This window comes from Genypterus blacodes, unplaced genomic scaffold (genome assembly GCF_046128005.1).
Source record: "Genypterus blacodes isolate CSIRO-AG114 ecotype Tasmania unplaced genomic scaffold, CSIRO-AGI_Gbla_v1 ptg000064l_1, whole genome shotgun sequence".
Lineage (NCBI taxonomy): Eukaryota > Metazoa > Chordata > Actinopteri > Ophidiiformes > Ophidiidae > Genypterus > Genypterus blacodes.
In genome coordinates, this window is record NW_027466876.1 from 2,643,093 (window position 1) to 2,661,550 (window position 18,458).

The following is an 18,458-nucleotide window of genomic DNA, read 5'->3' on the forward strand; positions in this document are numbered from 1 at the left end:
CAGAGAGTGGCGGCGGCGCTCGCACACCACAGCCGGGGCGACACCAAGCCTTCGGGCAAAACCTGACGCTCAGACGCTGCGGAAAGACAAAGTGCAGCATTTAGTCCCAAAATGAGGCGAGAACAAAGTACAACATTCATCTTGTTGAATACCTAACAGTGGAAAGGAAAACTGTCTGAATCACTGTCCAGGGAAATGACCTCTAAACGCTTCTAGAGGCACTGTGTCATGGTTAGAAGTTACACACTGATCACACACTCAACTGTAATCATCTCAAACTGTTGAATCCACTCATTGATCCACTGTCTGATTACTGGAAACACACGAGCTACTGTCAGTCATCTCCTCTGAGTGTTTTATTGACCGAGCGACTGTTCTGATTGGTTGACAGATGTCGGACGCGGAGTGGGAGGACATGCTGGAGGGCTTCGACGAGCGGAGTTACCTGAGCGCACGACGCTGGCGGCCTGGCGATGACCCTTACACCCTGTACGCCTTCAACCAGAGGGAGAGCGAGCGCATCCCCAGCAACCGAGCCCTGCGAGACACTCGACACTACAGGTACACACACACACACACACACATATGATCTGTGTCTTTCTTGACCCACAAACACCTAAAACAAAAATTTTTTATTTATTTTTTTACATTTGAGCAACACAACTGAACATAAGAGCACCGAACACAAGCGGAAGAACTCCATCTGGCGCCTCTGCATGGACCCAACAGTCCCCTGATTATGTCTCCATCTCTCCATGATGCAACCGCCTGAAACGCTCATTTCCATCCTACCGACTAACAGGGATGATGTAGGTCACCGCAGTGACGGCGATCAGGTGCTGAGCGGGAAGCAAACACATTTCTCCACTGAAACCTTTCATTTGGGTGACGATTCACAAGTTTTTGCACAAACGAGTGTTTAACACCGACTCTCTTCAGGAATGTCGCTGCCTTGCCAATGAATCCAAACTCTCTGTAATTGATACTCAGTTGTCGGTGATGATGACACAAATGAGCTCTGTGTCACTGTGTCACTGCAGCGTGGCTTTACCTTTTGGTAAAAAGTGTCAGATATGTTTGAGAAAAGGTCAAATTTGTCTGGCAAAGCGAGAGAAACAGCCGAGTGTTTTGTCTGTTGTGACCTTTAGCAACAGCGTGTTTGTGTCACACGCAGACGGGCAGCTTGATGTATGGATCTGTCCCGCCAGCGCACACAGATGACGCTTTGTCACAGGAAACACATAATAAACAACTGCACCACACGCTCCCGGGTCACAGGTGTGTGTGTGTGTGTGCAGCCAAAGAGAGGAACAGCAGCATGGCAGCAGCTCATCATGACTCCTCTATCTGCGCTAAAACAATTTTAGATTACTCACCGAATGCATTTTCACGGACAAACCAACAGAATTACTAATCCGTCTGTCCGCCAAGAAATTAAATTAAACGGCAGCTCGAAATCCTCTTAGTGGAAACGCCGCCCCGCGTGACGATAAGGAGCTCGGCGCTTTGATGGCGGCGGCCTTCTTACTCATTTGTCTGAGATAAAAACAAAACTTCTGTAGAATTCCAGTGGAGGGATAACGTGTGAGACACACACACACACACACACACACACACACACACACACACACACACACACACACACACACACACACACACACACACACACACACACACACACACACACACACACACACACACACACACACACTGCTTCCTCACTTCTCTCCCCTCTTAAAGAAACCTACACTTGGACGTTATCTTCCGAGCTTAATACCCAAACTCAAGGTGTTTGTACATTTAGGTGGCGGTATATTCTTTGTTTCTTGCATATAAATGATATAAAACCGTGTAGGTTTCTGCAAAGTACAACCAAGTAGTTCAGGTATGACTGGAAACGTTACAATTCTCTCGGCAATGTATCACAAAAACGTTTCGGTGTGTATCCAGAAATGTTTTTATACAATCACTTGACATTTTTGACGTTTTTATGACTTTTGTCCAAACTAAAGGTAATGAGACTCAGGCAGTTTGTATTTCATGGAGGATTGAACTGTTTTCTAAGTATCTTCTGTGATCACTGTTAGTGGATTGTGCAGCTTTAGTCGATTTAAATCTCACAGTCTGAGTATTGAAGCGCTATTTAAGAATCTGGATAAAAGGATTGTGTGGCACCTTTTGGATTCATTTGCATTCATGGTGACCTCTTGGTGAGAGTAGAGGTCACACAGCCGCTCGCCGTGACCGGGCGCTCCGCTGGGTAGCTGCTGTGGGCGGTGAGTTTAGCAGCGACGTTGAGCACGACCAAGCTCCAGAGAGCTGGCGGCGGCGGTGGTGGCAGCGGGCAGGGGCAGGTTACGGCTACACAACTGGCATAGGAAGCTTAACTCTGTTCGCATAACTGGCACATATTTCATACACACACACACACACATGAAAGAGTATAAGGACATTAATCTGTGTGTGCAACGTTTTGAAGATGTATTCTGTACTATCAGTGTATGATGAGATGCACCATGTCTGATCGCTCTGAATATCAATCATAGCTTGTCCGCTGCCTCTGATGGTGTGTGTGTGTGTGTGTGTGTGTGTGTGTGTGTGTGTGTGTGTGTGTGTGTGTGTGTGTGTGTGTGTGTGTGTGTGTGTGTGTGTGTGTGTGTGTGTGTGTGTGTGTGTGTGTGTGTGTGTGTGTGTGTGTGTGTGTGTGTGTACACACAAATGTGCGTAATGTGCACGTCGTGTTGATTGGCTGCATCATCTGCTGTGTTTCCGGAGGAGGGAAATTCACTGTCAAGCTGACATAAGGCGGCTGAGAAATGTGTGTGTATGTGTCCGTGTGTGTGTGTGTGTGAGAGTAAGAAAGTGAAAAGGTTGAGTGGGAGGGGGGGTGGTTGGATCGTGCTATGCTTACGCATTAATCTGTTAGCAGGGAGGTAGGGGGCTGATAGCGCTCATTTATCTCTTATAGAACAGCAATGAAGGGTGTGTGTGCGTGTGTCTGTGCGTGTGTGTGTGTGTGGCGGAGGGGCATTCAGTGTTATGTGATTATCCCTTAACTCAGTTATGGTGTAGCTGTAGATCTGAGGAGGGCTTGGCAGGAGAAATTATAGCGGCTTGTATTCTGCGAGAGGAAAACGAGGAAGAATCTGCAGAGAAATCCACAAGCTGTGTGTTCTTAGAAACACCTTCACACACACACACACACACACACACACACACACACACACACACACACACACACACACACACACACACACACACACACACACACACACACACACACACACACACACACACACACACACACACACACACACACCGACTGCCAGTTTAAATCCAACATCCTGCGGTGAGGTGTTATGTGAATCGAGCACAGAAAAGGAGAGAAACAGGAAGTGATACTTTGACAGGAAGTGCGTGAAGGTCGGGCACGTTCAGCTTGAATCGTCATCACGTCTAACACAAAGTTTCATCTGATGTGAAACAAATGTCCATCACAAGTTTACATGTACTCAGGTGTGTGTGTGTGCGTGTGTGTGTGTTTGTGTGAATTTCGAGTGTAGAGTTCCAGTGTTTGTTTTATTTACATGATAAGTCAGGAACACACTTACTTGATCATCAAAAGTCCAACTCTGAAGGCTCACATCTGCTTCTCTATTAGTTTCTTTTGTCTTTAAACCCCAAATGACCCAGAAACAATCAGTGGACTTGAACAATGACTTTCAACCCCGACTGAAGATGAAGATTAAGGCGTTTTGATGGACAGCTGATCTCTGAGAAGATAAAGGAGAACCTGCTGGATGACTGTTATTGCAGAGGAGCTCCACCAGGTTTGCAGCACAGCAGGTTTGAAGATAGGAGGCAGCCGAGTGTATTATTTTCCCAGCGGGAGCGCCTCATCACCAATGAAGACGGGAGAAGTCGGGTTTTGACCTGAAATTCCCACCGGCTGGAATTTCGAACATCCAGGAAGGAGCAGGAGGTGAAGGGATCAGATCGGATTAGTGGAGATTTTAGGAATCGATTCACAATTAGTTTTAGAGTGTATGTTTGTATGGAAATGTCTCTCTCTTGTGTTTTAGGAGACAAAGTTTAGCTCCAGGCTTGATGTCAACAACAAGTGTGTGTGTGTGTGTGTGTGTGTGTGTGTGTGTGTGTGTGTGTGTGTGTGTGTGTGTGTGTGTGTGTGTGTGTGTGTGTGTGTGTGTGTGTGTGTGTGTGTGTGTGTGTGTGTGTGTGTGTGTGTGTGTGTGTGTGTGTGTGTGTGTGTATCCCGGCCTTTGGTGGTTCAGCACGCGTTTGCAGAGCTGCCGCATCCCAAAAACAAGCCTCCTTTCACCCAAAATGTTTTTCCTTCTCCTTAACGCTGCATCATGATTGTTTTTTCTTTGAGTGTAGGAAAGTGCAGTCGCTATCTCAGGTTCGAAGGAGGACGAGCGGGAGGAAATGAGAGGCGAGCAAGGGGTGGCACATAGGAAAGATGGGGTGATAGAGGAGAGGAGAGAGGAGGAGGAAGGAAAGGCACAAGGGGAGATTAGGGGAGAGGGAGAGAAGGAGGAGAGGAGGAGATGGGAGAGATGCCACAAGCTGCTGAGGGGAGAGATAATTGCCACATGCGGAGTGTGTGTGTGTGTGTGTGTGTGTGTGTGTGTGTGTGTGTGTGTGTGTGTGTGTGTGTGTGTGTGTGTGTGTGTGTGTGTGTGTGTGTGTGTGTGTGTGTGTGTGTGTGTGTGTGTGTGTGTGTGTGTTCAAACCACTCCACTCCAGTGCTTTGCTATTATCTCTGTGAGTGGGGGAACCTCCCTCCGTCTGCTTCTCTTTCCGACAGACAGACAGACAGTCTTTAAGCCAAACAGCAGCGGGGATTAGATCCAAGCGTAAAGACAATGAGCTGATAAAGCGCCGAGAGGAAACATGTTGTACAATAAAACACAACAAAAGGCTCGACACGGAAACGGGTACCGCCGCAGATAACAGACGGACCCAAACCGTCCTGACACAAGATAAGGAAAACGCAAAAACAGGAACAATACAAGAGGAATGGTCCAGATGAGAAACGTGCTTTGTTGGAGGACGTTTGTTTCATTATCTTCGCCTTCGAAATACACTTGGAGGGATCACGCGAGTGTCACCGTGCAGGTCACGGGACGGCAACAGCACACGAGATCTGATAGGGTATGAAACAAAAGCACACTGCGTCGGAGGGGGAGATAATCAAACGACAAAAGGCCAAACACGTTTCCCTCCGTCTCCCCCCGAACGCGGCGCCGTCCCGCACTTATGCACAACGCATTAGTCATATTCTTTGTTTTGCCAGGAGAAGGAGACGTGATAATGCTGTGGCGGTGTTGTTGTTGTCGCCGAGGCATCTTCGGCGTAAACATCGCCGGCCAGTGACAGGCCTGTGTTGTCGAGGCGACGGTCCGCCGCCTTGGTTAGTAATTATTTCATTGCATTGTGGCCCAGCGATCCTTGAACGCCGTCGCTAAATAAATCATAGTCATTCAGTAACCGTGTGTGTGTGTGTGTGTGTGTGTGTGTGTGTGTGTGTGTGTGTGAGCTGGCGTCAGCATCCTTTCACACTCAGTCGAGCACTTAGTCATGTTTCCATGAATCACAACATGCAGCTAAACATTAATCAGTGTATTAACAGACGCGCCTCCCACACTGATGATCCTCCTCAGCTCACAAAAGCCCCAAAACAAAGTGGAAAAAGTGAACTTCCCCATCATGCAGCCTGTTTACCTGCTCCAGACGGGAACGCTCGGAAGCAGGCGGCGATTAATTTGATTTGATCGAAAGGAAGAAAATAGGAGGAAAGGCAGAAATCTTCCTCCCAGACGGTTCTTATTTCCAGCTCAGACGCCGGCGCCCACGCCCATCGTTCGGCGCTAAAGTAATGATTTTGTTTACGTTGCCGGGCTGCGTTTGCTTGATTGACGACGAGACAAAAGGCGCGAGCAGCCAAATGTCTTCATTCTCACAGAAAAAGCCATTAGTCACCATGACTGTCGACAAGGAAACAAATCTGTTTACGAGACGCCGTCCTGCTTTCTTCCCCCCTGACAACTTTTGAGGTCGACACAATATATTTTAACTGTTCAAGTTGCGAAAAGGGAAAGTTTAAAAAAAATTGTGGACAATTGTGGACAAAATATGACAAATAACTGTTTTCCAGACAAAGATTCTTGATTAAGTTGAGTTGTGATGGATCGGCGGAACACTTTTTTTGATTCTGATGACAAAGTGATGGGTTCTATATGAGACTCATGTTTGAATATTGGGGATTGGGACTTTAATCCTCAGCAAACCACATAGCAGCACCTTCCTCTGTTTATGAACAAACAGCATCAGCCTAAGCCCACAGCGCTGCGTGAAGCGAGGAAAATTCCCTGGGTGTATTGTGGGTAATCTGTTGATGTGGAACCTGAGCTCTGAAGCACCTTGTTGCTCGACAAAAGCAGAGTGACAGTGATGCTAAGCCGCTTTACCGCGCTAACCGCCGTTACGACCGACGTCCGCCCGCGATGCTCGATTAGGTCCGTGCGGCTCGTACTTCAGCTCATCGCCCTCTTGAATTCCCCCTCCTCCCCTTTTCCCCGCCGCGTTGCTGTTTTTGTTGATGAGCGGCGGGAATTACAGCGGCGGGAAGTGAGAGAGGAGGGAATGTTTGTAAACATGAGGCCGAGCTGCTCATTGAAGTCGCCCCAAACTGTGAAACCAAGTGAAAGCTCTGATGTTTCATTGATTTCTCCTTTCTCTTTACCTCTTAAATCCACTTCAGTGGCGAAGGGGAGATGGAGAGGGTGAGGAGAGAAGGCAGGAGGAGGAGGAAGATTAAAGACAGGCTTTTTTTTTTTTTTTTTTAAGTCCCCTGTGTGTGTTTCAGGCATGGATGGTGAAACTTAAACAAGCAGCCATGTCCAGCTGTCGAGTGCATTTTGTTTGTTGTCTAGTGTTTTCCCCAAAGAGACGTCGCTGATGGAGGGAAATTGTGTCCATAAAAGCAAATTACACCACTTGATCAGAAATAACACACGGAAAGCACAGACGGTGCACTGATGATGACTCACAGTGTGATAAGAGTGTGTACTGTCCTGGTGTCTTTACTGTTGTTGTGTCCCTCTGCTGCACAGCTTCAGCCCTGACATGCCCGCGTCTGTCAGGTTTGGCTGGAAACCGCGTTTGGCATCCGGATGTGAAATGCATGAATTGGAGCTCTCCTCTCCAGTGGACCTTTCCCTCCCTCGGCTGTGATTTTGGTAAACATGTGTGAAGAGCACCGGGCCGCATGTTCCCACATCAAACTGCAGTGCCGAGAGGAGCCGAGGTGAAAGGGTCTGACAGCTCTGTGCTAAGTTAAGAGAGAGAGAGGGAGGAGGCGAGAGATGGAGAGGGAGAGATACAGAGAGAGAGAGAGAGAGAGAGAGAGCCTCCTGGAACAGCCAGGTAAACAAGCAGATGAATAACAAAGAAAAATTAGGATAGACTTTTTAAACAACTCTGTCTCTCTCTCCTTCTCTTTCTCTCTCTCATGTGTCTCTTGGTGTGTGTGCGTGTGTGTTTGTGTGTGTGTTTGTCAGTGTGTGTGTGTGTGTGAGAGAGAGCGAGAGAGGTAGTGAGGGCATCAATTGGTCCAGTCACGTATTGATTTGCCTTCATTGATTGGCTGGTGTAAGTGCCCGTCAACCATCCTGTCACTGCGACTCCTTACAAGAAAGATTGTTGTTACATCCACTTCTCCTTGTTCTCCTGTGCTGTGTGTGTGTGTGTGTGCGTGCGCTTTGCTCTTACACCGGTTGTTTCCAGCAGCTCTGATCCTTCTCTCGCTCTAACGCTCACACCTCTCCTCCCTCCTTTCGCTTCACTCCTCTGGCCTCCCTTCCTCCCTCTCTCCCTTCCTCCCTTCCTCCCTTCTCACCTTCCTTTCTTCACACCTTCCAATTCTTCCTCATCTCTGCTACAGGCTTTATTTAAATTGAGCTGGAGCCAGGGAACAGTCAATACCGCCTGATCCATGGAGGTGGTGTGTGTGTGTGTGTGTGTGTGTGTGTGTGTGTGTGTGTGTGTGTGTGTGTGTGTGTGTGTGTGTGTGTGTGTGTGTGTGTGTGTGTGTGTGTGTGTGTGTGTGTGTGTGTGTGTGTGTGTGTGTGTGTGTGTGTGTGTGTGTGTGTGTGTGTGCGCGAGACACAGGAAAGGCGGCAGAGATTGACAGTGCTGTAATGATCGAAATAGCATGTTTAACACGTACACTTCATATTCCTGCTTGGCTCTCGGCACCAAATGATGACTAAGACTACGACTCTTTTGTTTTCTGGGCCCGGTCCCTAAACATCTCACGACTATGGCACTTTGTTGCCTGTCCCTCAATGTCTCACAGCTTTTCTGATATGTTTTTGTTAGCGAGGAACTATTCTTGGATTCTGCCACGTTTTGTTCCACAGTTAGTATCTAAATTTGCCTTGTTGTCATAGCGCCACCCTCAGGTCGATCGATGTTGATCTCAAAGAACAAAGGGTGGTCTGGTAACGCCTGAACGTTGCACGAAGATCCGTCTGTCTGTAGTGTTGTGCAGAAGGTGGAACAGACCAGCAGACATGGAGTCGGCTTGTTGTTGTTGTTGTTGTCTGGACTCGTGCCACACGGGGTTTAAGTTGATGATGCTGAGAACAGCTGGATGTAACTTCACGCTGAAGCCTTTCAATGTCTCCTTAATGCACACACACACACACACACACACACACACACACACACACACACACACACACACACACACACACACACACACACACACACACACACACACACACACACACACACACACACACACACACACACACACACACACACACACACACACACACACACACGCGCACACGCACGCACGCATGCATAAAAGCCAAAGCACACAACAACACTAAAGCACCATCAGCTTCCCCTGCTGAGTTGCTGATAATTACAAGTAGAACACTGCAGTAAACACCCACATGCCTACACTCACAATTTTTACACGGGCAAACACACACTCACACACACACAAGTTGAGTTTTATTGCAGTTTGGTGTTGGGAGAGCAGCGTGTCGGGTTCCGTGATTTTCGGCTGCCTCACTGTTGGGAGTGAAAGAACGGGAGGCAGTAGTGGGAGCTTCCGCTCTACCCACTGAGCTCCGGTTGCTGGCAAGGGTTGCCGGTTCGAGTCCCTGCCGAGGTGCCCCTGAGCAAGGCACCGAACCCTAAATTGCTCCCCCCTCTGCGAAGGGTGGTAATGTAATATAAGTCGCTTTGGATAAAAGCGTCTGCCAAATGATCGTAATGTAATGTAATGTAACAAAGAAGAAAATGAAGAAATGCAGCCGCTGATGGACCGACGAGCAGAAAAGACAAAGACACGATTACACCATTACACTCGTATGGCACATACCTCCGCCAAGACTGAGTAGTAGTGAAATGGCTATAGCTCCATCATCAGTAATTGATCTTAAGTAGTGGGCGCACAAAAAAAAACAACCATAGAATCCATGACTTAGTTATTGCAGATAGGTATTGAAAATCAAACGGGTCGTGTCTTCGCCATTGCACAGTTTCTCACCTCAGCTTCTTCCACCTGCAGCAGGCTGCCAAGGTCAGCCCAGCGCCCAGACGCTCGGAGCTCAGCAAGGCTATTGAAAACAAAGACTGCTGAACAGTCACTTCATTTCTTCTGCTATTACTCTTAAACACACACACACACACACACACACACACACACACACACACACACACACACACACGTGCAGGGACGGACAGACATGCTCATACACACTCATTTTGGAGGTCACATGTTCATTTAAGCGTGTGCGTTCAAATGGAAAACCGCCAGAATACCTTTGCGCACACACACACACACACACACACAGACACTCACACACACTACGTGGTTGTTTCAGTCAGCTGCTGTGTAATGATCACTGAATTTCATTTTAGATTTGCCTCCTCCCTTTGTGGAAACAGCAATAAGCCACAGCTCAGCATGATGAACTGCACAGAGACGTGTCAGACACACTCCTATAGATCACACACACTCACATTCACACGAAGATACTGAAGAATGTGTATATTTACGCACACATGCATCTAGCAGATAGGCTTTTGAAGGGCGTAATGAACACACACACAGAGATATAAACACAAGGACAAAGTGCAGAGCAGGAGTGTTTCCCCTTATTGAAGTGATCAATAACGACAGCTGAGAAATACCCAGAATGCAGATGGATCATCGCGGCGGCAAACGGCGGCGGCGGAGCGCTCATGGGCTCAAATGGAGCGTGGCAACATATATATAGATGTTGTACTCGGGGTGGAACATCGCCTTACTCTGCGTTACATTTGGCTGACTGGCTTCTCAGCAGCTCACTCGGGCGTGAAGACTTTGTCAAACACAAGTTAACAACCGCACCAGAGTATTGAAACAAACACACCTGGACTCGCCAGTCACGCCCCCCAAAAAAAACACGTTGTTAATCTGCGGCCAATTATCCGCCGCGCTTATTCAAAGCAACTCACGAATACGTAAACAGCAGAGAAAAAGGCTAAAATGGTTCGAGCAGCAACTTTCAGGGTGCAGTGCTCAAGAGAACCAAGTAGATAGTTGATGTACGTCTCGATACACACATAGTACTTTTTTTACTGTGTACTCGATTCAAAATTCTTCATTACTTCCTCTCTTCTTAGGCTTCTTTCCATATTTTCCATCCTCCTTATAACCATGAACCCCCAAAACTGGACTATGTGTTCAGCGCTATTGCCTCTAATGCGTCCATACTTTATATTCAAATGAAAAAATCTACGGCACAATTTCTTCCTTACATCTTTATATCTTCACACATTTGAACCTGTCACAACATCAGCAGAATCTCTTCAAATGCAGCGTGGAAAATGACATTGCTGGAGCCGCACCAGCTGTTCTCACAGATTCAGTGTTACGACAGGGAGTCGAGTGAATTGGCGATTTCACTCTAACAGGCTCGGTAGTCAAACTGTGATTTTGCAGCTGGGGTACCTAACAAATAGTTTTTTTTGGGAGGAACTGCAGAATTTCCCACATTCTCACAGAACATTGTGTTTTTGTATTTTCATGTAGGTTTAGTTTCTTCATTTACCATTTCTATCTGTATTTCTCAATACAAAACAATACTTTGGAGCTGCAGCTGCCCTGTGCTAGTGTACTAGTGTACCACGCCTCTTGCCCATTGAATGCTGGGAAATGCTCCAGCTCAGCCGTTACCCCTGCACAGGATGGATGCGGTGATTGAGGTTACAACACAATTTCATTTAATCAGATTGTATTATTTTATATCAGATGATTTGACTGTAAAAATGAGGTGATTTGGTGTAATAAGTTCTAGGATTCACTGGACAGAAAACACAAACTCCAGCACTATTATACTACATGCAAATTAGTATAATAGTTTCCCCTGCAAATTATTTTTTACTTTCACACGATTTGATTTAATTAGACGCGCACCAGCAAATTCACAATCCTGTCCTCTGTAGGTATTGCTAAGTCTCGGACCCCTAGACCAAAGAGATGATTGAACTCGGCTCCTTAACGCGTGATTGTCACAAAATCAGCATGCGGGCCGGCCTCAAGTGTTCCTGTGTGCCTTCTTAAATATATTAGACATCATTTTCTTAGGATCAGTTGAATCCGTGTTAAATGATTCAATGAGAGGGAAAGAAGTGGGGGAAAGATTGCTGACCGGAGGGGATAATACGGTTCCCTCCTCATTTCATTCATCTATAAATTCATGGATTATAATTTTCTGAATTAGACTGAAGGGGGAACGGGGCACTCGAAAGAGACAGAAAGAGAGAGAAGCAGTAATAAAAGGTTAATGGAGAGAAAAGAGACGGAGGGCAAGACAGATGGAAGGAGGGAGAGGCAGGGAAATAGAGAGAAAAGGGGGAAAGAGAGATGGATCAGGCGATCTCCTGACATGACAGCCTCATCAGACAACGCCGTGTGAGAGGGGGGAACGAGAGAGAGATCAGGGGGGTGAAAAGATGGAGGGAGGAAATTGTTCTGTCAGGATACTCTGGCGTTTCACTATTATCCTGCAAGGCTCTGCTGCTGCCTGTTGTCGTCTTGTCCCCCCCCTCTCTCTCCCTCCTCAGTTCCCTCTCTGGTCTCATCTGCTCTGCTGTCCACTCGCCTAATGGAATAGTCCATGCAAATAGTCTGGGTTAATAGAGCAATGGACAGGAGAGAGGAGAGGAGGAAATAGCACCGGTGCCAGGAGCGGCGCGTCGGCTTCAACAATCAGCGGGCATGTAACGGCGCCGCTCATGTCTCGGATTTATTGTAAATATGAGCTGTGGACTGTGAAACAACAACCGCCGCGGCCCCCTAGTGGTGATTAATCTGACGCTTCACCAATCTTATCACGCTCAGCTGGCACAGGAGTGGATAGATGCAAGCTTTTCAACGGAATAAAAAGTGAAAATATCTTATTTACGTCCACGAAAGATATCGGATCAAGTGTGACTATGCCAGACCATTTTTAACTGAATACCTTAAACCTGTATTTACTGTATCTGTCCACTAGGGGCAGAAAGGGCTGCAAAACAGGCTTATTTATGCAAAAACCTGAGATATTTTTTGCAATTTATCAGGATGATACAGGCTTACCCAGGAGACACACAGCAACATTATCAACCCAATGTTTCTGTTAAGTCTGATACTTGCGTTCCTTTTCAGATTTGTTTTGGTTTCCAACACACTTCTGTAGGCATATCAGGGCCTCAGTCGTTATAGGTGCCTCATCGTCTTCACTAGCCTGTAGTTAACTCCTTTCTTATACATCAATGTGGCAAATATGGTAGAGGTGCAGAATTTTCGAACAAGTTCAAAAACCATTTTCTTCTAAAGTCCGATCTGTTAAGTTAAAGTTAATGCGTACTGCAAAATATTGCAAAATATAACTCGTACAGACGGTAGGATATGTTTAGTTTTTCTTGTTCTGCCATGTCGAGTCACAAGTTATCACATGCCAAATAGAGAGAACGAGAGAGAGAGAGAGAGAGAGAGCAAGCGAGAGCGACGTTCTGTTGATAAGTGGGAGACAGACTGGGTCACGTTCTCCTGGCAGAGAGAGCGGCGTGTTTTCCTACCATAAGACATGCTGTCACACCCCTAATATAGAACTCACTCAAACACACACACACCCACCTAAACACACGCACACACACAACCACAAACAGGCAATCAGACATGAACACACAGAAAGACGCAAACAGAAACTCAGACATCTTAAAAAAGCCGTCAGCCTGGTGAGTCCAGGAGGCGGCGGTGGCGACGGCATGCGAGTCAGCGATGTCGCCGACGTCACTGACAGACGACATTGAGGATCCGGCACAGGTGTTGCGTGCAGACTTGCAAAACACTCATTTATCATCCTCAAATTAGCCGTGACACTCTGCTATCATTAGCCATAAACAAATGGGAGCAATGTGGGGGTGACTGGCCGCTTCTGTATCTCACTGCTGAGCCGAGAGGATGATTGTTTCTCCGGGACAAAACTCATTGCTCCTCGTGTAACTCCGGTCTCTCCTCTGGCGAGCTGGACTCAAGCTGGAACCCTCCGTTTATTCTCGATGCACCACTTTGTTCCGCTCTTTGGCTGTAGTTTATTTTCAAAAAACGACTAAATCACTGCTGAAATTATAATTTACATGAAATTTAACCCCACTCGCGACCTTTGACCTTTAAAGCAGACATTATTTCAGCCCTTTGTGCCTTTGTTGGACAGCGCAGAGTTAACAAGCTGACAGTAGCTAACACAGCATCGATCCGCCCTGCAGTGACAGAGGCCTCAACCTCTGCAAGCTGAGGGCCACAGCTCACTAATTCCCTCTAATCAAGTCTGCTACTGTAAGAAACAGTGTGTGTGCGTGCGTGCGTGCGTGCGTGCGTGTGTGTGTGTGTGTTTTGGCGCACCAATTCTGTGTTGTTGTTTTTTAGCTTGAAAATTCCACATTTTTCACTTTGTCACTGTATCTGATGGGATTTGGAAGGGATTACAGGATTCAGAGGCTCAATATGTTGGAGTATTGTGTTTTTCTATGAAAGATGAAAGTCACTCATATTAAATATCTTTGGCCATTATCAGCAGACTTATGTTAGTGTTAGGAATGTGCTAATGCCTCGTCCTCCATCATCCCTCCTTCCTTTCCTCCTCAAATGATCTGAATAAATGTGAAACCCAAACCTTTCTGCACAATGAGCCCCTTAAATTTGGATACTTGAGTCCATTTTCCTGCTCATACTTGTAAACAAGTAAATGCATGCAGGGCTTCTGTGCTTGATGGATTATTGTCATTATCTTCTTTCCTCTTGCTGTGCATATTTAGGACATTTTCCTCAGACATGCTGATGTTGTCTTGATACTGCAAATGAAATGAGCTGATATCTTCTATGACTCCATCACAAACATCCAATTGTTTGTTTTGATTCTCAGCAACTTTCGCATTTGATCCTTATTGATCCTTATCGATCCCGGAGCAGGCAGTAACCCCATTGTCTGCAGGTATCTCCAAGACTGTCTGCGATGAGGCGGCGAACTGCTTCAATCTGCTTCAACTGAGCAAAAGCGCATTTTGTGATCGAGGCACGACTTCCATTTTTCGTTAATAGCACCACAGGCGAATGATCGGAGCTTTGAGTGCATGCAAATGTCGAGAGAGAGAGCTCACATCCCTTTAGTGTTTCTCTCGTTCATGCTGTATTTTCATTTATTTGTCTCATTTCTCTCTCTCTCTCTCTCTCTCTCATTCTCTCTCATTCTCGCTCTCTCTCTCTCTCTCTCTCTCTCTCTCTCATTCTCTCTCATTCTCGCTCTCTCTCTCTCTCTCTCTCTCTCACATTCTCTCTCATTCTCTCTCTCTCTCTCTCATTCTCTCTCTCTCTCTCTCTCCGTCTCTCTCTCTCATTCTCTCTCATTCTCTCTCTCTCTCTCTCTCTCCGTCTCTCTCTCTGTCTGTGTTTATTAAGCTTTCTTGCACTCCCCTGAGCAGATAAGGGGATGTAAATGAAGAGCGCGTGGTGTTGACTGCCGGGCAGATGGCCTGATAGATGAAGTGATTGGTGAGGCTCTGATAGAAAAAAAAAACTCCATGGCGGTGGGAAACTAAAGTTATTCTGCCACAATCGGCGCCACACCGCCCAACACTTTCAGGCAACGCAAACAAACTCATCCTCTCCTCGAAATACTCTAAATGTTAATGCTCTGGCCAAAGCTCTGCCGTACGCCATGAATAATAACCTTTTGGAGTGTGAACGCCTCGGAACGCCCCGGCTGTGCAACGCGTGGGCCACATTAAAGGAAATGTTTCAGTCAGCACACATGCTCGGCGGATAAAAAACAACACAACACGCCTCCGGATGGCCTTTACAGCGATTACGGACGCTTTGGCGATGCAGACCAGCCGCATTGCTCCGCTCATAATCACACTAAGGAACATCCCCAGGGGAGTTATGACTTTTAAACAGTGGTTTTATTGCTTCACGCATTGGTATTCTTTCAGACGCAGTTGTTGTTGTTAGTGCTTCTGTATCGCAGCAGGAATTATTACTGTTAAAAGAATTATCATCACAGCTGGTGGTATTATTTCTGTTATTGCGTTGGCTACGTGGCAGCGTGGCTCTTCTTCATCCTGCCTCAAAGCTTCTTTCATGCCCTTGAACGAGACACTAAATGGAGCAAAATCTAACTAACCGCCCTCTAACTGATCCTGACCTCTGCAGACGAGCGCTACGGAATGTTAAACCAGCGGTGAGACAGAGTAAACGAGGGAGGAAAAGATTAAGAAAGGTGGAGAATAAATCCAGTTATCAGTTACCCCATTTGTGGCGGAGACCTGAATGGATCAAATCAAACTCGGGACGAGACCGACTCCAATCCAGAAACCTTCAAGGAATCAAATTATTAGACAGTGTGATGTGTAAAACGTATCTGAAAAGCTTAGTGTCGTTGTGAAAGGCGACGGCGGCGGCAGAGGTGACCTGGCGCTACGTTGAGGGTTTGCTGCTCCATTGTAATGTGGCAGCAGAGTTTGTTTAATCCCCCGTCCCCATGCAGCCTAATCCAAATGGAGCGCTGAATAGCCCTGAAGCTAATAGCCTCCCAGGAGCTTCTCCATTGGCTCTGCTTGCAGATTAATGCAAGGTCTATTCCAAACCATTTCCACTGGCTGACCCCGCGTCTGCCCCTGTGTGTTTAAGCACTGAGCGCCTGTCTGCTCCGTTGCCGCCTCGCTCTTTTTCTGCTATGTTTTCTTTTTAGGCAACATATTAGCCTCAGGTCACATTTGGCGGTAAAACCTGCCGTGTTGCTACAAGCGACCAAACGGCTCAAAGTGAGTTTGAGTTTCCATGTTTGGGGTCATTGAAGTTGCCGGTTGCTAATGGGAAGATTGCTACCAGTGCCATCCTGTTTGCCGGAGCCAAAAGAAACGGCGATGTTGCAATGTTTGGACGTCCATGCTACACCGTCTGTAGCACTGATTAGACTTTGGCTGTGATGGACTCGTATGTTTCCAGGCTGTGTGTCAAATGGATAAAGGCACAATCTGCTATTTAAATGTAAAACAAATGTAAGCCGCCAACAGAACTGCTCGCTCATCGTTTAATAATTTGACAAGAATTACATTTCTGTCCGTCTAAATAGATCTAATATCTCAACCTCGATGTTTTCTGACACGGTTAGTTACGTTAATGCTTGTAAACACAACATCTTAAAGGTCTTATACATCATTTAAAAATCTGTAATGATATTGATTGTGCTTTTGATTTCATTGATGTGTTAATGTTTATAAATGCAACATGAGGTGGACAAATTCACTTGGGTAATGAAGTCATTCTTTCTCTATCACCCCCATAGGGAAGCTCATCCTCTGCATTTAACCCATCCTAACTATTAGGAGCAGTGTGCGTCCACAGTGCAGCGCCCTGAGGACCAACTCAAGGTCGACAGCGCAGTGCCTTGGTCAAGGGCAATGGCAGGAACATGAACCTCGTGTTTGATAGTTACTGGAGGAAAGTACATACAGAGATGGAAAGAGCGTCCAAACATGCAAGACCAATAAACTGAATTCAAACAATAACCCACATCTGTGAAATGAAAAGCACAATCAATCTCATTACAGAGGCACTCAGATATTTAAACAAAGGGTAAGGGAATTGATCATAATTCACCAAAACAGGCTGAACAGCGAGCGTCCCTACGAGGGAGCTTTGCTGTAAGTGTGTCTGTTTGCACAAAGCGAGTGCAGAGATGCCAGAGTCCTGCGTAAGCACACTAAAACCCATTGTGCGCCGTGCAGTCCATCAAACCAGCATCACTCTGGTGCCAGCTGCTCATCCTCCCTCCTCCCTGGATGGGAACTTGAGGATTTTCCAACTGTACTGGCTAAGCCGTCGGATGAATTAAACATTTTGTTCAGCAATTTCTTTACTTCCCGCCTCACTCATGCAACCACCCGGCCGCCCACCACCCACCTGGAAACCTAGAAAGAGGTCGAAGACTAATTTAACCAGCCAGGTGGACTGAATTCAGACTGAATGAATTTTTCGGAGCAAAGTTAGAAACGTGCCGTCTGACGGAGCACATCAGTCATTTCAAACGTCTATCTGAAGCGGTGGGAAGTGAATGAATAATGAAGCGATAACCGCACAATACAGTTATGGTTTTTTTCATGTCCGGCTCAAATTTTGAAATTAAATGATAAGTTCACGGAGAGGATCCACTTTACCACCGCAGAAGTGGATACAGAGGGACCGTCTCAGCAGCACACCGGCTCCGGATCTGTTCATTGATTTTCTTATTTAATATATCTGAGTACAGGCTGCCAGCGGGAGCTATATCTGATAGATGTTCTTTTTTGGCGGCTCCAGCTGTTACTCACCTCTAGTGGAAGTGAAAATGCCGATGTAAAACATTTATAATATCCGGGCCAAATGTTTGTTAAGAGAATTACAGGATTTTCTTTTTAATTTACGAGCCTGTAGCGTTTGTAGAGCTCATTATTCTCAGGTTGGACGTTTCAAAATTTACATTTGCACATTTGCTTTAATTAGCTGCAGTGCAAACCGCAGCCTTCGTGGAGGGTGGAGTGCCTTGCTCAAGGACACGCTCAAGGGAGTTCGGGTCTGTCTGATTCCACAAACAAACTTCATCCTCCTAATTCTTCCTCGCTCACTCACTTCTTCTTGTCTTCTTCAAACTGGGTATACTCCTAATGAACCAACTCTTCATCCCTTCCTCCTCCCACCTCCCTGCTCACTCCTCTCATGACCCCAGACCTCTCTCTCTCTTTCTCCCTCCCCTCCCTCTCTCCCTCTCTCTCTCTCTCTCCATCTCTCTCCGGCCACGCTTCGGTGTGGAATTGGCCTCTAAGTGATTTACGAGCGACGAGAGGCTTAT

The 18,458-nt window shown here is 46.6% G+C and overlaps 1 protein-coding gene across 1 annotated transcript in view; it reads left to right on the plus strand.

Moving 5' to 3' along the window:
- The window catches only part of galnt14 (UDP-N-acetyl-alpha-D-galactosamine:polypeptide N-acetylgalactosaminyltransferase 14 (GalNAc-T14)), a 93,244-nt gene that overhangs the window by 21,183 nt on the left and 53,603 nt on the right, over window positions 1-18,458 (plus strand). Inside the window, exon 2 of the mRNA XM_076155130.1 lies at window positions 392-561. Coding sequence (XP_076011245.1) covers window positions 392-561 — 170 coding nt within the window. The remainder of the gene's footprint in view (window positions 1-391; window positions 562-18,458) is intronic.